The 27,336-nt window shown below is 37.4% G+C and overlaps 2 protein-coding genes across 4 annotated transcripts in view; one reads left to right on the top strand and one right to left on the bottom strand.

The window, feature by feature from the left end:
• Positions 1-268: 268 nt before the first annotated feature.
• On the bottom strand, positions 269-8,442 carry LOC139137403 (carbohydrate sulfotransferase 11-like). The gene is made up of 2 exons (XM_070705467.1): positions 8,023-8,442; positions 269-5,537 (listed from the first exon to the last, which is right to left on the bottom strand). Exons 1-2 carry the CDS (start codon positions 8,176-8,178, stop codon positions 4,710-4,712), a joined length of 984 nt encoding a protein of 327 aa, XP_070561568.1. The 5' UTR covers positions 8,179-8,442; the 3' UTR covers positions 269-4,709.
• A 1,170-nt stretch (positions 8,443-9,612) lies between these two features.
• LOC139137402 (xanthine dehydrogenase/oxidase-like) overlaps positions 9,613-27,336 on the top strand; it is a 64,097-nt gene continuing 46,373 nt past the window's right edge. Inside the window, exons 1-18 of one of the 3 annotated variants that reach the window (XR_011553381.1) lie at positions 9,613-9,744; positions 14,195-14,310; positions 14,639-14,696; positions 15,825-15,921; positions 16,387-16,495; positions 17,380-17,568; positions 18,444-18,611; positions 18,920-19,061; positions 19,697-19,864; positions 20,508-20,584; positions 20,755-20,851; positions 21,319-21,425; positions 22,301-22,494; positions 23,465-23,723; positions 24,706-24,808; positions 25,027-25,078; positions 25,854-25,981; positions 26,882-27,001. Coding sequence is in view for 1 of the 3 variants with exons in the window: in XM_070705466.1 (XP_070561567.1) it covers positions 25,907-25,981; positions 26,882-27,001 (195 nt within the window). In the remaining 2 variants the exon portion in view is untranslated. Of the gene's footprint in view, positions 9,745-14,155; positions 14,311-14,638; positions 14,697-15,824; positions 15,922-16,386; positions 16,496-17,379; positions 17,569-18,443; positions 18,612-18,919; positions 19,062-19,696; positions 19,865-20,507; positions 20,585-20,754; positions 20,852-21,318; positions 21,426-22,300; positions 22,495-23,464; positions 23,724-24,705; positions 24,809-25,026; positions 25,079-25,853; positions 25,982-26,881; positions 27,002-27,336 lie in introns of all 3 variants that reach the window. The other 2 variants (XR_011553380.1, XM_070705466.1) reach the window with 2 other exon arrangements.

The raw sequence follows: 27,336 nt of genomic DNA, 5'->3' as shown, positions 1-27,336 counted from the left end.
CATCGGCCACTGAACTTATTATATTGTATATCCGGAAAATGCAATTTTGTTTGATCGCACATTTCAATTCATACTAGAACTGGATGGCTAAGTACTAATATATGCTCCGCAGAATTCCAAAACACCCTTATCCTGATTTTCAACAGTACACAAATAATGACGGAAGAAAATTAGATAAAGCAACACCCCCTGATTTACAAAGTCTAGGAGAGACTTAGATTTTCAAAATACAGTTAAAGCCATGTCAACGTTGTTTACAGAGATGAGATTGTTTGAACACATCAGTGTAGTCTTTATCGAGTTACCTTCATCACAGTCTGAAACAACATGATAACTTTTTGGGAAAAAATTGGATATGATGACACCGTTTTTGAAAACAACCTTGACTCGTTTCATTTTAGCACCGCTATGGCTGTACATCTAAGAAAAATAATTCACCAGGGTTTTGCTTTTAGCAAAGAAAACCCTTTTTCTTGTTTTTACGGACCATGATGAACAAAAACGTCCCTTTCCCCGTGATTTTGGTGATACGCATGGGTTCCCTGAGAGCGCCGCCACCGGGAAATGAATGTCAATGATGGATTGGTTAAACATGTTTGTATCTGTTTTGATCACATTCATGACAAATGTATGCATTCCATACAATGATGATTGGTACGTGCATTGTGGATTTTCACACTTATGTAAAAATCGACACGATACAACAGGTAGACGCACGTTGAATGATTCTATTTGCAGCGATCGTAATATAGGTTCGTCGATTATTCATGTTATATCATCCTATTTGTCTTTCGATAGTGTCATCAAACTGTCGATTAGTTTACATGCCATACATGAATACATATTAAAATATAAATTGGGAATGTACATGGAATTAATCCGCAGGCCAACGGAAACAAAATACTATTTGAACATGTTCTAACTGGCCAAAGACATAAACTTTTGCTCAAACTTTCCTAAATGAAATTTACAAGCATTCTCTTACCAAAGCAACAACAAAAATCGACGGTCACTGTGACAAGTTGGGAACCAGCCCAACATTTTGCGATATTTGAAATTCAAAGTGTTCGCCATCCCTGTGTTAACTCTATAAGGAAAAATTAAATATAGTTTTTTTTGAAGAACTAATGCGGTGAAAGGTTTTCTTTCTCCAAGAGCTAGCTTTAAAGGGATACAGTCGTCGGAACTGCGCTCAGAGGACTTATGGGACCCATACGACCAATGTAAACACTGTATCCAAGGTACGATGGCCATTGATAAAAGTTAAAACATGTCTGTCTTTAATGTACATCGCATAATTTAAATGTTGCAGCTATGATGATGAGGTGCATCTAGATATCGTGCACGAAATGTTTGTAAACAAGAAACTCTCATAGGCGCAGTTCCCACGACGGTTTCCCTAGCCCCCATAAGTGATATATCCGCAAAGAATTGTAGGAATTTGCGAGTCCGAATATCGCAACCCCCTCCCCGAGGCGCGTTCCACAGAGTTCCTTGTTTTGAACATTGATATTGCCGTTGTTGTAGAATTTGGTGAGAATAGTCTCACAATAAAAGCAGTATTTCTCATTTGTATTTCTATTGTTTGGCTCATTAATTGTCCTGACGTTGTATAATATATTTGTCAAGGGCACGGGCACGGCCAAATAGGACTTCCTTCGTTGCCTGCATCAAATTCATGATGTTTCTTTTCCTTCTTGTACAATAATACGATATTTTCAACAAATGTAATGGTATGGGGAAATAAATTCTAGTGACTTCATTTGTTGGGCTATACAGAACGTCATGGATCATCTGAATTGGGAATTTGAGAAACTCATCGGCCACTGAACTTATTATATTGTATATCCGGAAAATGCAATTTTGTTTGATCGCACATTTCAATTCATACTAGAACTGGATGGCTGAGTACCAATATATGCTCCGCAGAATTCCAAAACACCCTTATCCTGATTTTCAACAGTACACAAATAATGACGGAAGAAAATTAGATAAAGCAACACCCCCTGATTTACAAAGTCTAGGAGAGACTTAGATTTTCAAAATACAGTTAAAGCCATGTCAACGTTGTTTAGAGAGATGAGATTGTTTGAACACATCAGTGTAGTCTTTATCGAGTTACCTTCATCACAGTCTGAAACAACATGATAACTTTTTGGGAAAAAATTGGATATGATGACACCGTTTTTGAAAACAACCTTGACTCGTTTCATTTTAGCACCGCTATGGCTGTACATCTAAGAAAAATAATTCACCAGGGTTTTGCTTTTAGCAAAGAAAACCCTTTTTCTTGTTTTTACGGACCATGATGAACAAAAACGTCCCCTTTCCCCGTGATTTTGGTGACACGCATTGGTTCCCTGAGAGCGCCGCCACCGGGAAATGAATGTCAATGATGGATTGGTTAAACATGTTTGTATCTGTTTTGATCACATTCATAACAAATGTATGCATACCATACAATTGATGATTGGTACGTGCATTGTGGATTTTCACACTTATGTAAAAATCGACACGATACAACAGGTAGACGCACGTTGAATGATTCTATTTGCAGCGATCATAATATAGGTTCGTCGATTATTCATGTTATATCATCCTATTTGTCTTTCGATAGTGTCATCAAACTGTCGATTATTTTACATGGCGTGCATGAATACACATTAAAATATAAATTAGGAATGTACATGGAATTAATCCGAAGGCCAACGGAAACAAAATACAAACTGAACATGTTCTAACTGGCAAAAGACATAAAATTTTGCTCAAACTTTCCTAAATGAAATTTACAAGCATTCTCTTACCAAAGCAACAACAAAAATCGACGGTCACTGTGACAAGTTGGGAACCAGCCCAACATTTTGCGATATCTGAAATTCAAAGTGTTCGCCATCCCCTGTGTTAACTCTATGGAGAAAAAATTAAGTATTGGTTTTCGAAGAACTAAGGCGATGAAAGGTTTTCTTTCTCCAAGAGCTTTCAAGGGATACAGTCGTCGGAACTACGCTCAAAGGACGTATGGGACCCATACGACCAGTGTAAAACACTGTATCCAAGGTACGATGGCGATTGATGAAAGTTAAAACATGTCTGTCATAATCTTAATCGTATAATTTAAATGTTGCAGCTATGATTATAAGGCCGTGCATCTAGATATCATGCATGAAATACATTGTTTGTAAACTGGAAACTCGCACAGGCGCAGTTCCGACGACGGTTTCCCTTTAAATGAGCCCCCATAAGTGATATATCCGCAAAGAATTGTAGAAATTTGCAAGTCCGAATACCCCCCCCCCCCCCCCCAGGCGCATTCCATAGGGATCCTTGTTTTGAACATTGATATTGCCGTTGTTGTAGAATTTGGTGAGAATAGTCTCAGAATAAAAGCAGTATTTCTCATTTGTATTTCTATTGTGTCGCTCGTTAATTGTTATGACGTGTTTGTGCACGTTCACTCAATTACTCACACGGTTATTTATGGATACTCGAATGCTGTTGTGTAATATACACGCCTGAATTTTTCAGTCAAATTGTTTTAATGAAACGCGAAAATCAACATAAAGGAGATTATTGTTTTCTTTTTTTAATTTCTGTGGAACAACTCAGATTCGCGTTTTCTGAATTTTGGGCTTTTAAGGTAGAATTGAATTGAATTGAATCAAACATCGGTAACTGTGGGATAATTTGCTCCTCTATTAAAAAGCTTTGCACGGTGAAACCTGATCGTTATTCTTGGTTTAGTAAGAGAATGGTTGAAAGTTTCATTTAGGAAAGTTTGACAAAAAGTTTAAGTCTTTCACTTTCGAGGCGCGTGGTACCCTCATAAAAGAGGGACTCCGACTAGTAACGGCATGTATGGTGCCGGTGTGTTTGACTGTCCGCTGGCCGGCGTCATCTGAAATGTACAACTTTAATAGTATGTGCTTCCGTATCGCCGCTGACCGTATGTCAGTAGCTTCAAAGAGCTTTCTTGCGCCCCTGAACGATCGGGATATTTCAATAGCTTCCGTTCATATTTTTCATTCTGTGTACAGCGGTGTCAGAATTCTAGTCCGGACCTGAATTTACAGGTCAACAATAGTAGTGCGGTTACTCATGTAAAGACTGGGTAGATAAACCAGTGTATACCATGTATATCAACATACTTTGGGGAGCAGAACAAGAAACTGTCGTTGACATTCAAATGAACACAGTGACAAAATCCTCAAAAATAACAACTACCAGGTAAAGCAAACGCCAATCGGTCTTCACAAATTTCAGAACCGTAAAGTCATGTCTACGGAAATATAACAGTTCCGACTGAACAACAGATCTACAAAACGTCAATTTTTTTCTGAAATAATACATCACAGTACTTTTAAAAGCTACTCTCTCATCAATTCGGTTTTATAATAAAGATTTAAAAAAATAAATAATGGTAATATTCTTTGCTCTGATAAAATCTGTGTGTGATGTCCGACAGTGTGATAGCGAGTAATGTGAGTGCGAGTGCTTCATGAACTCTACAGCGCGTGGTGGGGTCGTAGTCAGAACGACTGCAACAAATTAGCTCGGTAACCACTCTTTTTTAAAGATGTTGATTGGCCGAGCAGTTCTCGCTTCTTTTGTCCATGGTTTTGACTGTGATGTCTTCGCTAGGTGGCTTGGAAAGTGGCGATATTTAATCGACATAACACGAACAATCTGTCACCTCTTATTTTTGCGCCGTGTTAGCTGCAAAGTTGCTTCGGCCAAGAATATCCGAACATCGTGTAGTCTATCTTATATAAATCATAGAGCTTTTCTATGACATCCTTTGGAATTTTTCCGTAGTAATCTGCGACCAAGTTGTAAGTCTTGCCTGTTCGCTGTGTTCCTGGCGGAAAAGACACGAATTCATCAGCATTCGTCAATTTTAAGACCGATTGTGCATCGATCAGAAGTGTTTCATACTTCCCAATGAAATCGTACTGTATGTGACACGGATAGCACAACTCGTAATATTGTCGCCAATGTGCATTGAACGGGTGTCTTTTCACCGTTTTCGGGTCAACAAGGTAACGGAGAAACTCGTCGAAGCTTACGTCATTTCCGGTATTCACAAACTCTGGTGGTCTGTCCTTTCTATATCGCTTGGTGATTTCCTTGCCATAGCGCGCTGGAAAGTACTTGTTTTTGTCATTCCGGAATTTACTCCGAAAGGCAGAAAGCAAACGTTCCATGGGCTCTCGAACAAAAAAAAACTTTGTGTAACTTTGGAGACGTATTTTTTTCTCTTGCGGCGTGTAGCTGTCTAATCTTCGAACAAAGTCTCCTTCGTGTATTCTTTTCTGATGCAGCCAGTTGTTGATGTTTGTTTTGTTCCTCAGAAATCCAAGTATCCTTTTCCAGTTACTCGACGCCACCTTAGGAACGGAACAGAAAAGTATACCGTGGTTGTCTTCAACGAAGAATTGTGAGATGTTTTTGACGGCATCGAAGTGGAACTTTGCAGGGAACATTTCACAAGTTTCCTTGATGAGTGCTTTGCGCTCTTGCTGAGTTTTTTCCAGTGATACCTGAAGACAATAAGCAGAAAATTACTAGCAGAAAATGTTCATGCACACACATGAGCTACATTATTCAGTTCAGTTCAACTTTTGAAGTAATTTAAATTACTGACTGGACTTGGTTCAAGTTTGTGATTTGTGATTGTTTGAGTGGGGCGGATGCAATGATTCGAGTTCTGTTTCCATGTGAAACGCGTAAGTGGGGTGAACACGGTGAGTGGGGTGAACGCTACACGGGGGAGTTTCCGGCAGAAACTAACTCACTACTGCGCAGACTCAAAAGTAACGCGTTCAATCGCTAGGAAAACCTGGCCTGGGCTTCCAAATTACAAATAGGTTTGTATGAAAAAGGAGAGACATACAAGAGAAACTATTACAAATGATTTTATTTTTTTAAAAATTAACCGACTTGAACCAAATCTACTTACTGATGTCCGACAGGTGAACATATATCGAGTTTTTAACAACACAAACCAAGCATAGCACCAGTCCTCTATAACTAACCATTTTAGTCAAACTTTCAACGATTCAGTATTGGTTGCATGAGTGTACAGCCCAGTTGAATGGTAAATGCCAGTTGATTCCTCCATCCATTTTCATCTTAAGTTACATGCTGAACGCTAAGAAACTAATTACATCATGCGGACGAGTTGTAATGCTGTACTATGTATGACCACAAACAATGACGACCGAGGTAGTGCTGAAAAAACCCACCATATTTATCCCCAAAATGTTTCATGAATCTATGGTCGTCAATGAATTCAGTAGAGTGTACAACGTAATAAAACTTGAAGGGAAATCGTCGTCCGGAACTGCGCCTGTGCGAGTTTCTTGTTTACAATGTATTTCGTGCACGATATCTAGATGCACCTCATCATCATAGCTGCAACATTTAAATTATACGATGTAGATTATCACAGACATGTTTTAACTTTCATCAATCACCATCGTACCTTGGATACAGTGTTTACATGGGTCGTATGGGTCCCATACGACCTTTGAGCGCAGTTCCGACGACTGTTAACCCTATATATAATGTTATCTGACTGAATGGGTACAAAGAGCTAGCGATTGGCTCTTCAAATGCACCTGACATCTCCTCGAGAATGTCAAAATTTGTCGACCAATTCTAATGATCTCTGCCCTGAAAATGACAAGTCTATCGACTAAATTCTTTGAGTTTTTCATTCAATATTCCGGTCTGCCGATTCTGTGTTTAAGACTGTCGGGATCTACCAGAATTCACCATGCTGCATACGGGCTTCATGGTGTTTTTGGCCAGTTGTTTGATGTCAGTCATTCAATTATGCAGCTTGGTTTTTGCTCATCCTAATTCCCAACACGCAGCAATATGTCGTTGTTCGTGTGTTTAATCTGTTTTAAGGTATATGGTTTGAATGCGGTACGCGTTGTGATGTAAATAACTGAAGACCCGACCAAGAAGTGTGTCATGCCACTTGAAAGACCTCGATACAAGATCGATTGTAGTCTTTTGTTATGCGATCGTACTTTCGTTGTACAGATGTGATAGTACAAGTATTGAATGGGCAACCTAGCTAGGATAAGTCAGTTGCAAATACTTTCTTTCTTGATTTTTTTTATATTTTATCATGAATCTTCTAATAGTATGAGGAAATTCAATTTTATTAACTTATTGACACAACGTGTATAATATGTGATGCAGTTGTTGGCGGCGAATTCTTGTCCTGACTAAAGTTAATTATCAACAATACCATTTGAAATTACGCACATACAGCTGGCTGTGCTGATCATTGGAAATCCTGGCGCTTTCTTAAGTAGGAACAATATTCATTCTACCAACAGAACCAAACTTTCAGACAAGAGAGCTACGGCTAATAGTGGCTGTCACTTCCGATCGAAAATTTCGTTTAATTATTGATCAGCATCTAAGGCTACGTAATTCAGGTAGTATGCGCCTCGAAAGTAACGACTAACACTTTTGCTAAAATTTTCCCCAATGAAACTTTCAACCATTCTCAGTCTTACCAAATCAAGAATAAAATCCTGGGTTCACCGTAGAAAGTTTGGTACTAGTCTAAGAGACACCAATGAACTAACATTTACTGACATTTGAAATTCAAAATGGCTGCCATCCGTGTGTTAACTTTAGGGAAAATAAAATTGCCGATTTTTTGAAAAAAGATTAATGGTGAAAAATTTTCCTTACTTCAAGACCTTTGGAAAAAGCCCCCTCAAGTTGCACGGTAGATCAGAAAAGAATTGTAAATGTTTGAGAGCTGTCCCTGAGGCGCGTTCTAAGGATGATGTCGATTTGAGCTGAATGTCGCAATTTTGCCTAAATACGTCTTCTACAACCTGGAACGCACATTCTGAATATTTATACGAACACTTTTCGATTATATTGCCGCAAACTCTGGGGCAACTCTACCAGCATTGTGGAGACTAAGCGAACAATTATTTAGGACAAACCTCTACTTCTGACAAGATATGTACTGTTCCGGAATATACTTACTTCAAGCTTACTTGACGAATGAGCTATCCATGGTTCCAATAGTGCAAAACTCGACACTGTCACTCTGTCAAATCGCCCGAAGTAAATACCCAAAATGGTGATGCACACAACACAGAACGAAAAAAACACTGTGAACAACAATCGATTTCTGGCCATTTAGGGTCTATGGTTGCAAGCTAACACTTCGCGAGTTGGGAAACCGCCGGTAAGGGATGTTACAGCTTTACACGATAACAATAATCCACAGTTATTAAACAAGAATCCACGAATGATGACCAAACACGTCAAAGGGCATTTGAAGACATGTGCGTTTAGGCTGACCGATGTGCTCTGTGCCTTCCATGGATATTTGTTAAAATTGATCTAGTTTCTTTTACCTCCAAGAGGGGTGAGTATGATACGTAATCTTTTCATAATAGAAGCATCTTCCGACAATAACGGTTACGTAACAGGTTGGAAAGTTGCAGCGTACCCTGTAACATGGACGTAAAAAATTGATTTTTACGTCCATGCCTGTAACCTGTCCATGTCCCTCGGATCCCTTAACGCATGCCATACACACCTTCAAGTTCCACTTGAGACTGTCTATGACCTATTGCAGCTATTGTCAAACCATAGACTGTAGAGGGGCCCCCTTTACTGTCTATGGTTAAATACACGGTGCATCTTGTCACCGACACCATAAGCGTGCATTCTGGTGGTGTGAACTGATCTTTGCCAATTAGTCGGCGATATTCTCATTGTTTGACAATTTCTTTGCCTAGATCAGATGGGACAGGTTAATTTTTCGTATCTGAAACGTGAATGTATACACATGACATCGCATGTAGTACACAGAGTATACTTAACACACTCTATGCCGCAGATGAGTTAAAATGTTGTCTATAAGTATTCACTTGTTGTATTCGAAAAACTCTCAGTATCATTGAAAAATTTTAAACCAAACTTTAGAGAATTAATGAAGTTGAATCCGAATACCAGCCAGTGCATCCTTGCAAGAGGTCACATAGTACGCCATTTGGCAATGTTCGCAGTTGTTGGTAATAGCAAAGTTAGCAGCGTTTGGTCAAGTAATAAGATATTACAAATGAAGTGTGAAAGGGACAAAGTCGTTCTTAATTGAGCTTTTTTCATGAGTTTTGTTTGATATGGAAAGCAGTTTGTGTTGTTCAAATTCTTGAAACATGCTGAAATACGTATATATGCACAACCTCAACTATGCAAGTATGCACAACCTCAACTCTGCTCGCAGCCTGCACATGTCAAGGGCTGTACAAAAAATCAAGTTAAATATTTCAAGTGTACGACTCTGGTCATGCATAGTTGAACATACACTGTTACATTTAGTTTTGACCTCATGCAAGCTTATATAATGGAATCTTTTCTTGATATCACAAAAAGTCAAGAGAGCGACTTTGTCATGTTGAGGAAAGTGAATAGAGCCTTTGTTAGAGTAACCTATACAAAATGGCACGGTAACAATGCAAACAGCTTAGAAAACTACTTTTGACATGTTTCGTTTTGCTGCAAACTGCGCATAATTCTATGGCTTACCGGAAATGTCTTTTTAAAGTGACGCTGCGATTAGTGTGGCACGGCATTGAACGGGCAGTAGTCATTGTGAGTGTATTCGTCATCATAGTTAGATGTCCCTGAAAGCAAGGTCGCAAATCAAATCAACTACATTGCAGTTTGACTCATTCGACAATTAGGACATTTAAGGTCAGTATACACCTTTTATTTTCTTGCATGCATTGTTTTTTTAAACTTATGATTCCAAAGGAAAGAACGGGGAAAAGTACGAACAGAGAAATCGGCGATAACGTCCACAGTACCTGTTGTAATTGGGATATGTGCAACAATGGTGTGATTTAGTGATGCATTATGGCACAAATTTTAAGCTGCATCAGTACATCTAGACGATTATAAAATATGGGGAAAGAAGTCGGGATGAACCATTTCATGCTGGCACCAGTCACTCTTAGACTTGATTCAAGTCTATGATTTGTGAATGTTTGAGTGGGGTGAACGCGATAACTTGTGGACTGTTTTCATGTGAAACGCTTTATTTGGGTGAACGCGATTAGTGAAGTGCACGCTGTACATGGGAGTTTCTCCCGGAATCACAGAAACTAACTCACTACTGCGCAGACTTAAAGGTAAAGCGTTCTATTAATTGCAAGGAAAACCAGGCCTAGGCTGCCGAAGTTCAAATAGGTTTGTATGAAATAGGAGAGACACAAGAGAAACAATTACAAAAGATTTTTAATAGAAATTCACCGACTTGAACCAAGTCTAAGTCACTCTCTGTCTGCCTATCCTTATTCTTGCACTTTGAACTCTTCCTCTTCAATGTACCTGTAATGAAGTACTGTTTGAATCGCAATGGAATCACAACAGTTTGTTCCTGATACCTGCTGGTACTATAATGGGATTTGAACCTCTTGCCTGCAGCATATGCTTTGCTCGAGCTCTGACAGTCCAGCAGCAAAGTCTACTTTTTCACTCAACCTTACTTTTGCTTCTGGAAATTTTCCAAAACGGAGTTTGCTTGTCAAGATCATCAAATTGAAAGAAAAAGTTAATGACACTCTGTCGGCGTTTGGCAATTTGAGATAATACCATAAACTAAATGGCCCCCAAAATACAGAGATTTCTAACGAAATTACCTTGATGCACATAGACTTCATATAGTAAAACTATGCCGATAACTGCATATTTCTCTTAGTGGCAAAGTAGGAACAACTTAGCAATCATAAATCACCATATTTCATCTTTGAATACTAATTTGCATAAATTAAATATGGCTTACTTGATATGCTAAGTAATTTTGACATGACAGACTGAAATGCGCAAATGCATACGGCGGAGCACAAGCTGATCAGAGTAATTTCTCGGGATAATATTTATTTGATACGAGTATATGTCATTTAAGGAAACTCACTTAAACAGAGAACAACGTAACCCACCAAAGATTCCTAGATGACCACCATTTAGCCGTCATTTCCCAATATTGCCGCCGTGCAGGAATTTATATGTAATTGTTAGCAGTGAAACAAGTTTGGTCCCAATTTATATAAACAAAATGTCAATTCATGTATTTTTCGTACTAGTCTTCTACACTCGATTTTCATGTTTTTAAAGACGACGCATCTTGTCATTTATTCATTTTACTACCGAAAACACACATTCTAGAGGACTTCATGGTAGGTAACATGCTCCTTCAAACAAAAAACGTAAACCTTTCAGTGTGCAAATTGTGGTACTTGAGAAAAACATTACCCAAAATATATCGAATCCGATTCAAATTCAAACAAAAAAGGACAGTTAGGAATTTATTTACTGAGGTAATTCCAAGAAGAGATAGATCAGAAACGTAATGTATAACGTTAGAATTAGAATTAGAATAACTGAATTGTCCATATAAGGGAAAATTGTCGTTCTATCACTCACAATAAATACATATAATGAAATACGAAAAATTTAAAACTGGAGACTAAAGGTATATAATAAAAACAATGCCGATCAACAGTACAAGAAAGTTGCTTGAAGGCAATAGTGGTTAAAATCTTCAAAAATGAATTCAACTCATTCTATAGAGTTTAAAATACATAATGTTGACGGTATGAAAGTATGTTTGTAAAACATATCCTATGTCTTGCAATTGGGATTTGATATCTAAGCCCAGATGGAAGTTTCTGGACATATGTATAAAGTGGATTTGTAACATCAAGAATGATTGAACGCGTTTTCCTCTTCGTGGCATTGTGTTATAAAACCGACAGGGGAACTTGCTGTGTTCCTTTAACTAACACGATTGAAACTAATTTGGCATAATTGGATGGTGAAGTAATGTCGATTTAATTTATAATCTCATCTGCTTTTCTTTTTACATTACATACTTGTTTTTATGAGTAATTTGTAATATTGCAACATTCAGCTATACAGCACCTAACATTTTTGAGAAATTTGATAAATATGACAATCCAATTATCCCAAATTAGTCCCAATCGTGTTAACTTTGCTTGCCGTATTTACTACACTATTAAGTTTAAGCTTATTTCTTAATGTCAGATTTTCATACCATGTTACGATGTTAAAACTTATTACACTTTCTATTAGCCTCCTATAAACTCGTTCAAGTAGGCATTAACTGACGTTGAAGCTGTTCAGCTTCCTTAGCAGAAATAGTCGTTGTTGAGATTTTTTTGTAAATAATATGTTTTTAGGGAAACAGAGCTTGTTGTCAATACCTGTTCCATGATATTTAAACAAACTCATAACCCCCTCCTCATCAATTACAATTGCTTAAGGTGTTTTCCTTTCCCATCTGTTATCACATACCAATTATTTTGTTTTTCAACATTGAGTTTGAGAAAGCTCTGTTTGAACCAGGCATTGAGTCGATCAATCTGAACGAAATATTGAGATAGAGTAAACTCATCTTTTAAGCAACCGACAAGAGCCATGTCATCTGCATATTTTATCAACGTTAGATAGAATTCTTGCATGCCATTTCATTGGTATTTATGGAGAACAAAACTGGCGATAGAATGCAGTCTCGGGCTGCACTCGTATTTAACACAATCTATTTGATGGAATGCCCCCTACATTCACACGCTTTGGTAGGTCATGTAAAAACTGATTTACCCATAATGCAATGTTATGGCGGGTATTCACATTTAAAAGTCGCTGTAACAACAGATGTGGTTGAATAGTATTGAATACCGATGAAAAATCCATGAAAAGAACCCGTACATTTGAACCTGCGTTGTCTAGATGGCTCGTTATCAGATTAAAAAGAGTCAAAGTTAATTGCATCCTCACCTCCCTTACCTGCCCTGTAAGCAAACTGAAATGGATATAACGGAATCTCAATATCTGTCCTTGAGACTTTCTACCGCAAACTAATGAGGTAGAATGTTTGCCATGGGTGATACAAGATCATCCATCACAAATGCAGTATTATATATTATTGCCTGAATACATGGGTTTATGTGCCCGAGAGTAGGTGACAATTTGCCCGACGCCAGGAGGGCAAATCGTCTCCTGCTGCGAGGGCATATAAACCAATGTATTCAGGCAATAATATTTTTTTTACACGCCTCTTCACAGTTAACGCTATATGACATTTAATTACATGCAGGGCATTATCAAACAATTTTACCATTATCGACCAGCATCAAACAGAATTTAACGAAAGTCAAAATGGCAGTACGCGCATGGATATTTTACATCTACCGTTAAGCGTCTACTTTGACGTCGAAAACGTCGAAGGGCTTCACTGGACCGAGTAACCATGGAAACCGGTCAGTACATTGTTCACCGGCCCGCCAACTCCCCGGATTTTTCTATTCAAACCAATGCACTGATTTGAACGCACATCGAGGCATGTAATAAATCATACTCGTCATATCTATTTGAAAGAAACACAAGTTTGTTAAATATGAGAAAAACAAAAAGTACTTTGCAACCATAGTACCCCTGGCAATGCAACTGAACCTACGAAACTTCAACCATACTTATCAACTCTTGGCAACTTGCAGAAATAGAGGAAAGAAACTGAACAGTCCCTAAAAAGTTCCAAATAAATAAAATATGACCGTATACTTGTAAAAATCGTTTCCAATGTTGTAACCTGGCTACTACCCGTAACCGTGTCTGTGCCGTTATCATGTATCAACGGTAGCGTTAGTGTCAAGGTTGCCCCCTTTTTACGAGAACGTAGAAACACAACAAACTATAAAAAAGCTAGCATATTGCAGTCGATCTTTTAGCCATTGACAGTCGCAATTTGAAATTAAAAAAGTTGTGTGTGACAAGAGAACAAGTCTCAATTTTTGGCGCCGTCTTTCTGTAATGAAAGGCCATGTAAGCGCAGAGATGTAACAGGTGATTAATATTGAGTTCAGGCATTTTTCGCTTTTGTTAATTATCTGGGTATTTTGGAGTTATTGAAAGACGAACGCAGACAAGCATTATCCGGCCATGGTAACGTATTTTGTTCAATAATATATCTACTTGTCGAATGGATTTACGGCGGTTGGACTGTATCATTTGCGACTCAATATTTTCGACCTCTTTTCCCAAATTTGTTAATGTACTCATTGTATTTCATTGTATTGTCGGGAAGAAAGAACTCAACTCAACTTAACGAAGTATTTAACCGCAGGAACCATTAAGATGCCATTCGAAGGGTCGGGTGATGTGTTTAAGGTACCTCGAAGCAAGAAAGAGTTTGAAGAAAGAGAAAATGACGAACTTGTGTTCTATGTAAATGGTCGGAAGGTAAGACAGAGTCAACACAACATACCTGCATAGGTTCTCTATGAAAGTCATTGCAACATAAAACTTAGAGAGTTTGAACTTTAAAGGATAAATTATCCGAACGACTATAATGCGTAACAATTTTAGAGTACTACCAGCCGTCATTGTACCATGAAAATTTCTGAAGTATCTCATTTTACATACTTCATCCTTTGGGTTTCCACTTCTAACTAATGACTTTACTGAGGTGAAAATGCTATTAAATTCTTCTGAAACAAGATGATCGGATCAATATGTCGTAATTTGTTGTTGTCATAGTTACCAGTTTGTATTTACTTACTTTTCAAAGGTTGTTGACAGGAACGTTGACCCAGAGTTAACTCTTCTGTTATATTTGAGAGAAGTCCGTATCCTTTCATAAAATTTAAAAAAGGGTAATTTTGAAGGTCATTCCATACATTGAGGCCTAATAAGTATTTTATTATAGTTGTCTTTGTCCCCAAGGCTATCGGACCCGAGGCTATTCTTGTATTTATAGTTTTGATAGCGTTTGTGTCCGATGTATGGTACAGTGCTCCATGAACCTTAAGCGTGTGGAGGAGCCGAGATCAGAAAAATTACAACACCTTGGTTTTGATAGCGATGTCTTCGCGAGTTGACTAGGTGCCGTACGTTGTCAGTTCGAATCCGATCGAGAATATATCGAATTTGTTTTCATCAACCAACTCCGCCACTCTATTTCGGTTTACATAGATTTTAGGAAGACAATAATATACGCGTCAGTTCTCCTGATGTCCGGATCTAATGGCAAGTACAAAGAAAGTCACGTGATGGACATACAGGCATGGGAAGTTCCTCACCAATTTAATCAGGTTACTTCAATCTTTTCAAAACATGCAAGCATTAAAAAACTGTGAATGGTTAATTTAGGATTTCCGGGAAATTTTTGTACTGTACGAAGCAAAACTGAAAGAAGTGCCATAAACTGACTATACACCGTCACTTCTTACCACTGGAAAAGTCCTGACACAGAACAGTATACGACGAATTATGAAGTCTTACAACAAAATACTTCAGCCTACTTAAACAACGATTTTGATAAGAACCACTATACCAAAGGAGAGTTCTGTTTTCTGAACACCGTACGGGCGCTAACGTCAAGGTTATATATTGCAGCTTTTTGCAAAATATTTTTTTAGCTCAAATGATGTAGTTTCTATTGGCATTTTTTTCTGTATGTGATATATATTTACTTATTTTTATGTATTCATACCAAGATGCTCTATCCAATTGATATTTCGAATGACACAATGTAATTAGCAAGTGTGGAATTGGCCACACTGTGTAGTTTCTTCACCAACAGCAAAGTTTTGAAGTACGCAAGCATTGAGTCAACTTATCCTACAGCGCGTTTCATGATCACTATGAGGTAAAATCTGATATCAAAAATTTAGATTTGCTGATGAATTTTCTCTGAGAGATGGTAGTACACTCATGTTAAGACCATATAACTTCTTCCTTAATTGACAACTTAGTATTTCTGGGAGGTACGAAACTCTCATGTGGAGAGGGAGCATGTGGAGCCTGCACGGTGATGTTGTCTAACTTTGATGAGACTTCCAAAAAAATAAGGTGCGTAATTTGTTCGTTTTTGTTCTTTTGTTTGTTGTGTGTTGGACCTGGTGATAATTACTTGCCTTGAATGATAAGGATTGCTTGAATTGATTTGATGTCATATTATCTAGTCTTGCTTCATGAGTCAGACGTAAACGCCTAACTTGGTGAATTGTGTAATAAATTTGTCAACAGTAGAACTGAAAATATGGACTCAATCTGCAAGTTCCACTCAACGTTTAAAGGCCTAAATCAAATAAAAATCATCCTTACCTTTTACTCAAGTACAGTTATAAATCCTTCAATTCAGTCTATGATGGAGGTACAGCTACGGGCTGTTCATTGAAGGATAACATTGGTTTGATATCCAGCCAAACATTACTTTTGGAAAGTATGACAATAACCATGAAAACAAAAGCATGCCTAAAATATATCATATTTTTTCACAAATTAACACCTATTATTTATGTTTTCTGGTTTTAGGCACTATTGTGTGACTTCGTGCTTGGTTCCTGTCTGTTCAGTACATGGAATGGCTGTTACTACCATAGAAGGTGTCGGTAGTGTTCGGGATAAGCTACACCCTATCCAGGTAGATGTTTCCTGTTATGCTACGTCGTAAAATTATCTGTCACAAAGTCATCTTGTATCTAAATTATGCGTGACGGTTCCTGGAGCATGAGTTTTTAGATTGTTGTCACATTTCGATATTGACATAGGAAGCGATTCCCGTCTCAATATTTGAATAAAGCAATATAAGTATGATCATGATGTCATCATCTAATGAATATAACTCGTCACTCCTGCTGACATTTTACCTGTAATAAGATCACGATCTTTGCCGTAATGCTGATTTTTTGAGAAATGATGTTTAATCTAAATTCAGGATGCGAATGTAAATTTAGGCCGCGAACAGCGTTTCTCTGAACCTATTACACGTGGTCATTTATTTTTGGTAACACTAGTACACAAACTTCATCACGGTAATCTTAGTGGCACTGATACGTGTTTTATGGACAAAGGTTATAAAGCATAGGCCTGTACACCTTACGATCGAAGTCCACGTAACCCATATCAGGCCCGTTAAGGTGTTTTCATATACTTAATATGATTATGATATGATATGACTGTTTATTTCACCAAAGTTAAATACATTAATGTTGAAATCTGACTCAAATACTTAATATGATTATAGAAACTTCCATTGTATTTTACCCCAATTTACGATCCTATATTTGCTCAAGATATTTTAAAACAGCTCTACATCCCGAGGTATTTGGACACCGAATCTAAAAACACATACGTCGTTTATAATCCAATGGATAACACTAATCTCAAGCATGTTTGACATGTTAACTCATTTCTATTACCAAATTTGCCACTTTCAGACTTGTTTTCTGCATGCTTATTACCATCAGCAATAGTGCATTACCATAAATGCTATTCTTATAATCGTTACTATTACTTCAACTATAGGAGAGACTTATCCAGAATCACGGTCTACAGTGTGGGTTTTGTACGCCAGGTATGGTGATGACTATGTACACATTGCTACGGAACAACCCTAAACCAACTCAACAGGAAATAGACTACCAATTAACTGGCATGATATGTCGCTGTACCGGCTATCGTGCAATTCTACAGGGATTTTATGGTTTCTCGCAGGTAAATATTGCAGCGCTGGTCATGTTGTAACATCTTATCGGCACTAATGTCTGGGTTGTATTGTCTACAATGTCTTGCTAATGAAAAATAGCTCTGTTTATATCCTAAAAGTAAGGTACTTGCTTAGAGATATTCCCCTGTAAAGCATGTTTCTTCCAATTGTAAGGATACCATAACAGATCTCGGAAAGTATTTAAGTTCTTGTATGTATCTATATAGGCAATATGCAATCGATTTCTTATATGTATTACCCTGAAGAAAAGCAAACATGCGGTGAAATCGGAGAAGCAATTACATGAACAATTAATGTTTATAGCGCTTCATCCATGGTTAGAAAAACAGACTTGGCAAAATCAGCGAAAAACTCGAATATTTACGACGCAATTTCTATAGTGAGTGTTAAATATAACCTCCGTGTACCTTCCTGAGTATTTTAGTTTGTTTAGTGGTATTATTTTTTGGTAGATACAACAGGTTTTACAGTCGTTCCGTGTGTTGCTAGTGTCTGCCAAGCGCGAAAGCGATCTTATATACCCTTCGTGTAATATCTTTCTAGAGTGTAACATGGTTGATATTTGACTTCTTATGGTAGAAAGTTGACAAAAAATAACAGTGGACAACAGAATTATTCGTTTGAAAGAACAAAGAAAAGATGTACTGATTCCGCTTTACCTCTAGGATTAATGATGGTTGACTTTTATTGTAAAAGAGGTTATTTAAATTCCAATTAGTACAAGACCTTTTTGTGCAAATGAATCAATTCTTAACATGTCACCATAAATTTCTGTAACAAATATTCTAATCAGACTGCAAAGTTATAAAGACTCACCATCATGTCCAATTCAAAGAAATGATTTGATACTCCCCACCGTTAGGAATCAATCTGTGGGATGAACAACGGTGCGAGTGGGTGTTGTCGCTCAGGCGATGATACAAATGGTGGAGGGAGCTGCTGCAGTATGGACCGAAACGATGATGTTCATGAGTCGAACGACGCCCTCAAGTGCGAAACGCAGGATTTTATATATCCACCCGAACTACTTGTAAGTCTGATTACCATACTTTGACCTGAATACCATACTTTGAATGTCAGTGATTTATTGCATTTTAAAGTGTGTTTATCTTTTGAATGTTCTTTCTGAGCAAAACTTACAGATATTTTACATCGGATGAGTCGATCTTTAGACAGTCATCTTTGTAATCAACTTCCTATAGAATGCATGTTCTTGAAACTCGCATTGTGGACAATAATTCTCTCTCTCTCTCTCTCTCTCTCTCTCTCTCTCTCTCTCTCTCTCTCTCTCTCTCTCTCTCTCTCTCTCTCTCTCTCTCTCTCTCTCATGTATCGCAGACGGACCAAAGTTTCAACATGAGAACACTAGTATTCAAAGGGCCGCGCGTCACTTGGATCAGACCAACGTCATTGAAAGTGTTACTGGAAATAAAGAAGTACAACCCGGAGGCAAAGTTGGTTGCAGGGAACAATGCACTAGGTAGGTGTAAATTTGTTACGGCTACGTATATTAGAGTTATTGAAGTCATTTCGTCGCTTGCATCCTCAAAGTGTGCTTCGGGGTATGGGGAAGTTAAAGTATTGTATGAGTATTAGTCGAATATAAATCAGGAATGTTTTTCCTACTGAATGTAGTCAAATGATGATGAACATTCACGAAGAAACTAGCCAGCTACGATTATAATTTGCTTTGATCAGTAATATTTGTATCACATACAATATAATGCAATTAAGGTTTCCTTCATATATGATTAATGTCTATTCAGATCAGTTTAAATGTATTATGTTCTTTATTTATTTCCCACTTAATACTCAAACATCACTATACATTACTTTTGGCTCACAAACATTCAAATACAGATAGACATGCAAGACATAAGGACTAGCAGACGGCAGCACAATGTACAAGACATTTTTAGGGATCAACTCTTATTTTGACCTCAAGTATACATTGATGTCGCACTAAAAGCATTCAACAATTCACTAAAACGTGTTACATCATCAGCACAACAGCACCGTCTCTTTAGCAGACGCTATAAGCTGAATTGATAGTTGTATATTTACTTGCATTAAACGTTAAACATATGAGGAAAATTGCGAAATATATTGTTTCAGGCTTGACATCAGTATTGCAGAAGACAAGCCACCCGATAATGGTCTCCGTGGCCAAAGTTGAAGAGTTGTGCAAGGTTGTCGTTTTGGAAGACAAGATTCTTGTCGGTGCATCCGTCACAATGACAAATGCCATAAATGCCTTGGATAAGTTGATGTTGACTTTACCAAGTAAGTTTTCGTGGATGCTTTTAGCAACGTTATGTTTGCAAAAGCATCTCTGAATTAGGTATAAATTACATAAACTGATTCAAGAAGAACCATATCCTTATATCAATACGAAAGTAGACTCAAGTATACAAACATTTATGAGTATACAAATATTTATCACAATAGATAAGCGATTGATCTCCGATCGGACAAGCTTGATATTTTTGCACTTTCAAAACCAGCAACATACTGATTTCCTGGTCCTGCCCAATGATTTTTTGTGAGGAGCTCCTGCATAAAGAGAAAAGGGATAAGGAGAAAACATCGCCAGGACACAATATTTCTGTAAGGTGAAGCTTAAACCATTCTTTGCAAGAGATCATGTCTTATTATGACAGGTGCAGTGCGACGTATCGTCAACGTCGAATGAATCTATGTTCATTCCATCTTGTTTTACGTTGGGTAACATTGTTTTGTGTCACTAAAGGCAATCCTTTAGATCGCTGAATTTTTGTGAATATCTACAAGGCATTGCTTCATCTAATCATAAGCTTAAGTAACCGCTACTTCCACTTGGCGTTCATAACATTCCAGTCTATACAAGATTGATCTTTGAAGATAAAAAACAGATAAAAAACCCAGTGTTCGTTGTCTTTGTCCACAGCACATGCGACCTACGTTGTCAGAGCTCTTAAACAGATGATGTTGGGTGTTGGTGGACCGCAAACAAGAAATACGGCTGTGAGTAGTTTACCAAAGAAAGCGAAGATTTTTTTGTACTTATGCATTAGAATTCGTACTTAGTCTCTCATCTCCCACTTATTAATATTAAATTGAGATTTAATGTCTTTCCCTTGAAAACATGTTCGAAATCGTTTCGACGCATGATTTTTGTATGTTTGAACCAATAGACATTTGGCGGCCATCTTGTTGCTGGCCTGGTGACCTCCTACCTGATCCCACCATTCATAGCGGCAGGAAGCGATGTTCTACTTGTAGGAGAAAAAGGTAATATAAACAAAATGGCGCTGATAAGTAAGTTCAAAGACTCATTTGTCTTGCAAAATTCTATTATTATAAATATTATGTAATCTAATTATGACTAAAATGAACAGTTTTAATTCCGACGTCAACTTTATCTCCTACTGTATTAAGAAAAGGGTGTGTGTGCTGTTTTGATATTCTATAATGACTGAAACGGCTTTCTGTGATATGAAATGCCGAATACGAGGTGGGAATGTTCAACAATTTGCAATATTACAAAATTTAAACGGACGCTAAAAGTCTTGCTTTTGAGTCTTATCATGATCGTAATTAATGCATCTTTCCCTGAATCCAAATTAATATTGGTTTTAAAGTCATCTTATCACAGATATATGCATAACCGTTTCTTCTTTCTACTTCGTTATACTTGTCTATGAGCATTTTCAGCAGCATCTTGCCATCATCACAAGAGATATTTTCTGTTTTAACAGGCACGACGAGGACAATCCCAGTTGAGCAGTTTTGTTTACCTGATAGAGAAGTGAATATGAAAGATACAGAAATAATATCAGCAATCTCTATACCTTTGACACGTATGGTAAGATATTGGCTACAGTCAAGATCATCCAAGCTAATCAGTTGTCTATAGACACACAGGTTGTGCAGATAACACAGTATATATAAAGAACTGGGCATTTCGAATGTTTGGATAGGGATGTTAATTGAAATTACTTAACAAATTGATGAGGTCTAAACAAACAGAGATTGAAGTTAATTAGGACAACACTCTTGTTATACAAAGCTAAATACAATGTATGCAGACGGATTTCAATCAGATTTTTTTATAAGACGCACGTGATTAGAATGCTCTGTTTACATCTCATCAACTCGGTAAGTCTTTTGACACGTGTATGAAAACACTGGAAAGACTCCGGTCTTCTTATTAACATGTGTGTGTGTGTGCTGCAGAACAAAATAAATATCGGCAACAATCCAGTTTGAATGATATTCCATGTAGCACAGATTTTAGTACAGATAAAAATTTTTGTGGGCACAGGGAATCCTTTGTCTCAATGTCAACTTTGATTGAATTTTTGGGCGAGTAGCAGCTACGACTACTATCGTTACTTCACGTCCCCTCTATCATTGGTCGTCGCAAGACCGGTAATACTGGGACCCTGGTTACCTATTCTAACATTCTAACGTCCTTTCGCGAAGGGACAAGGCCACAGACAAAGAAGACCAATGTAAACAAGTGTTGTATTTCTCAAATATGACTCTTAAAAGAGACTTTGATGAGTTTAACATATTATGGAAAATCGGTTTCGGTATTGCTTTAATTTACACGACCTGATAGAACATGTTACTTATTTTAAAATGTATTAATACAGGCTCATGCTCAAATGTTGCTTCTTGCTGGCTTTCTTGACGTCATCAAAATCGGTACAAGGTGATTGGCATTTTTTAACTCAGGGACAATATTTTGGATCATACCGCACACTCACCCAACATCGGCGAGATACAGAAATTGACGTCATTTGCGCAGGTATGAAAGTGCGATTCAACAATATCGACGACAGCATAGATGATCTCGTCATTCGTTATGGAGGTATAGGATTGATGGCATCTTCAAAAATCCAAGATGATTTAAGAGATCTGGCTGGAAGGTATGTGAAGGACAGTATGTTATGTATCTCGCATGCCTTGTGCGCAACTTGAGTGCCGCTTGTTTTTGTCCATTATTTACAAATGTTTTGAATCAAAATTTAAGTCTTTTGTGATCGACCAGATCGTATGACTTTCTGAGATTCTACATGGCCGGTTTGTTAATTTGACATCATGCGCTTTAAGCAAAATTATTTGTTTGGCGTCCGCATGCTCGTTGGTTGTCAGAGAAAATTAAGAAAACTAACACAATGTTAACACTATTACAAAAATATGTTTTTCCAAAAGAAACCAGATAACATTGAGCTAAATGTTTAACGTGATATTTGTGTGTTTTCCCCCCTGGCTGGTAGATGTTTCAAAAATCCACGGACGGCAAACAAATAATTTTCTTGAAACGGCCTTATCACCTTACACACACCGAACAGCGCGCCCTGTACATTTTTTTGGGAGGGCAAGTCTTTCATTCGAGTTTCGCGTAATGATAAATCAGTGTCGTGCAGAGATTGGCTTGATTCACTCGAAAGAAACACCAAGTACTTGTACGTTGATAATTTGTTTGTCTTTACACACTTAACGTTCTGTTATCGTCATAGACAACAGTCCGTGAGAAATACTATCGGTAGATTTGTCCTGTCTGTTACACTGTCGGGCGATTTTACGTAGAGATTACCTCGGAGGGCAAGACAGCTGATTGGAAAAACACCAATAAAGACATGAATAGGTTTGAAATACTTGCATACTGGCATGCTAATGAATCTTCCATAGCTAGCTAAATTTTGTATCAGCTAAGTCAAAATCAACTGAATACTCTTGGCATGCAATGTGACATGACATTGAAAAAAGGGAAACAGGATGGTTCGTATCAAGTTATAATGTAAATTTACCAAATTTAGCTTCAACTCTTTCAGTCTTTTCAATTTTGTGTGTTGCTCCTTTCATTAGAAGTCATCTTTCTTTCATTTATTTCAGAAAATGGGAAAAAAGTATTTGTGAAGATCTTTCTCGGATACTTCACAGACACTGTGATATCATAGTAACGTCCAGTGTGGCAACATGTGACGAGGCAACCATGCAAGAAGCTAGCGAGTTTAAATTGGTTACTATGAAGAATTTCTTCTTCCAATTCTTCACAATGGTAAACTTGGAGAAGGGTAACACCAAGATCGATAATGATACACGTATGGGTTTAGGTCCATTACAACCGATTAAGGCCACACAGATATGGCAGGTATTAACACACTTTGTCAATATGAACTTGAACAAGAACATGCGTCCTCAAAACAACCTATTTGTTAAGGTCCAGGATTGCGAGAAAAGACAACAATTATTAAACTTACATACCATGAATGTAACTGGAAAAGTGAGGTTATCTCGCGCTTGATAATCTACTACAGTAACCAAACTCTGCGTGTGTGTAACATTGAGAATTTTTGTATGTACCAATGTGTTCTTGAATATCTGCCAGTCTTTCTATCTTATGAAAATATGTATGTATGTATGTATGTATGTATGTATGTATGTATGTATGTATGTATGTATGTATGTATGTATGTATGTATGTATGTATGTATGTATGTATGTATGTATGTATGTATGTATGTATGTATGTATGTATGCATGCATGCATGCATGCATGCATGCATGCATGTATGTATGTATGTATCTATGTATGTATCTATGTATCTATGTATCTATGTATGTATCTATGTATGCAATGATGGGTGGATGGATGAACGAATGGATGGATGGATTGATGGTTAATGGTTTTTGAAAAATACTTGCAGGTATTTACCTAACAATTAACTTTATAAACGCTTGCCACCTTCACCTCCTTTAGTTTTCCCTTTGTCTTGCAAGCAACGCTGATTGAGTAGAGAGATTTTTGAACAACGTCAGATTTATTAAACAGCGACTGCAGTCCCTCTTGATGGACAATTGTCACCGCATCGTCAATGACTCAACATGATTCACCTATACAGAGCATTCTTACAATTATAATTTCAATTTGAACAGCTCCATATACCGAAATTCAAGAAAATGAGAAATTACACTAAGCAACAACAAGGCAATGCACGATACAGGAAATAAGCAGTCTATTCATGGTATCGGACGGTTTTCAAAGTTTGTCGTTCAGAATGTTGAATTTCATCAGAGGATGTAGATCGATGATTACATCTAAAGAGTTTTTTGTATTCATTTTGTCACTTTAGCATCATACGCAAGGAGCAATTGGTCAGCCGATCCGACATACATCATCTGCGCAACTTTCGACCGGCGAAGCTGTTTTTGTCGACGACATTCCATCTCGAAAAGGTAAGTCAACGTTTCTGATCGCCTTTCCTTTATCAAATATGACATTTCAATATCAAACTTATCTATTTAGGGTTTAAGAATTGTTGTCATACCATACATTATAGTTGCTCGTTTGTCACTCACTGTTTGCCTATGCTATTGTTGTATCTTATCTTTCAAAGCCTTTTTGATATTTTGTCATAAAAGTAGTAATATCTCTTTGTCCTTTCATACATCAGATGAGCTCTTCATGGCTTTGCTAACTAGCAGTCGCCCCCATGCAAAGATACGGTAATGTACTATAAGATATAGTAACGATTATGGAAAACGAGTATTGTTCTTAAGGAAGCACTTATAAAATTAAATAATGAATTACTTTAAATAATAAAATACAAGTCTTAGGAAACTTTACTAAAACTGCATCGTTTAAGTCTACTTGTGGAAAATACTCTAATGGAAACATGGAGCTGACATTTGTACACTTCCTAAATTACGATGAAAATTGCATCCCAACAGCAATTGATCATTTTAAACGTAAGCTAGATGTTTTACACAATCATTTATCGCATGCGATTATACCTCTTGTTTAGAGATAATAATAGAAACTCTTGTGTAACAGTTATAGTATAGTATACAGATGGACGCATCTATCAACTATGTCATTTATGAATTAATGGTTTTAATGAACTATGAATGAAAAAGAATATAGCCGATATCCTAGGAGCACGTGCAGGCTTTTTATAGTGAAACGTACGAATGTTTCTATAATGGCACCTAACGATGAAGACGCGTTCATGTAAGTCCTCGATAGAACTCAAAACTCGTTTTTCTTGATTAACCATTCAACAGTTAAATGCATTCTATGACAGCTTAGTTTTAGCTGAATGATGCATAATACAACTGTATATACTATATACAATTTACAACATCTAAACTACAGTACGCTCATACCGATTGAAATAAAAAATGTGAAAGCTTACAAATTTAGCGGTCAGTAACAAACTCCACAATCGGCAAGCAGGGGCACATCTTAACGCATCTTTGTGATTTGAAATGTTTTTCACAGATCTATCAATACTACGGCCGCCCTAGCGATGAAAGGTGTCGTGTGTTTTGTCGATGTCCGACGCAGTGGCCGGTAAAAACAACATTTTTCTTGGCAGTGCTGATCAGAAAATCTTCGCCGATGATGAGGTACACCAATGTTTCTTCCTTTTTTATTAAAAAGACATTTAACTAAAAGTTTTACAACATAGCAACTATTTCAAGGAAGTGTTATAAAAAAGATGCCAAGATTCAAAGATGACAAAGACAACAAGCAAGTCATGTTCGTGTCCCTTTTTGTAATTTCGACTCAGTTCAGTTTCCTTTTTTTCTCATTCAAACATTGATGCAAAGTTCTGATTCTTTCTGTCGTACAACTAAAAGTGATAAACTTCCCTCTGGTTCATGCAGGAAACGAAACGGCCTCAGCCCCTAAGTTGCATGAAAATTGAAACCGCTATTCTTACCAGCCCCATGTGAATTTGTCCTGGCTCTTCCAGAAACCTTTATTGCCGGGAAGGAATGTATTTCATACCTTCAAAAGTTTTCGTTAAAAATTATTTGTTAAGTTTCCGATTTTTACAGCAAAGTGATAAAGTCCCAAGCTTCTCTTCCTTTGATAGCTAGAATTTCTACTATTATTATTGAATTAGTATCTCTATTGAAAAGAAGTCGACATACCGTTCTGAAATGAATAAAGCTTCGAATGGCGCATTGATATAGTAAAACCACTGTTATGCGGTTTATCATTTGTTTTGTGCACAATTTTCTAATAACCATAATTTTCAATGCAGAACATGCAATTTCAACATTTTCACATCCCAAAGTTGCACAGATGAAAATAGTTCCAGTTCACTTTCATTTAAGTAATTACTATGCGGCCCGTGGCATCATCGACGAGTTACCATTGAATGCTATGGATCGCGCCACGTTCGATATACGAGGCATGTAATAAAATGTAATATATCGACTTACAAGTGACATTGGAAAGTGATCTTTTTCCAAGTAACGTGTAATTGATACCTTATGATATTTGTATCTTCGTATCAGGTTACGTGTGTAGGTCACATCATAGGGGGCATAGTCGCCGAGGACATGCATATAGCAAGACGTGCTGTGAAACGTATTGATGTAGATTATGAAGAGCTTGAAGCGATACTAACGATAGAGGTAAACTTCTTGTCATGTCGCCCTGTAAGTGAGGCTACCCACAATTCTCCATGATCTGTACACACGGAGATCACTCACTGAACTGAAGCAAATTTCTTCTGTACACAGAACAACTCGGTCCATATTTCAAAATTCTGGCAACATAGTTCTGATAATCATAATTTTCTGATTTCTCATTGTGAATAATGAGAAGATCAACCCTTTTCCGCGGAGGAGATAGCAATTTTGTAATTTTGTCGACGTAGATTTTTGACAGCCATACACAATATTTCCAAGGAAACTAAGGGAATAAGTTGCATCTGTGTTGGCAAAAGAAAGGGTATTGATTTTTTTTT

Source organism: Ptychodera flava, chromosome 7 (assembly GCF_041260155.1).
Source record: "Ptychodera flava strain L36383 chromosome 7, AS_Pfla_20210202, whole genome shotgun sequence".
NCBI lineage: Eukaryota > Metazoa > Hemichordata > Enteropneusta > Ptychoderidae > Ptychodera > Ptychodera flava.
This window is presented reverse-complemented; position numbering and strand designations above follow the sequence as displayed.

Coding starts and splice junctions, on each gene's coding strand:
- LOC139137403 (XM_070705467.1), bottom strand. CDS start 8,178: ATGGCCAGAAATCGATTGTTGTTCACAGTGTTTTTTTCGTTCTGTGTT. Junction 5,538..8,022: donor ATTCGTCAAGTAAGCTTGAA/GTAAGTATATTC, acceptor TATTGTCTTCAG/GTATCACTGGAAAAAACTCA.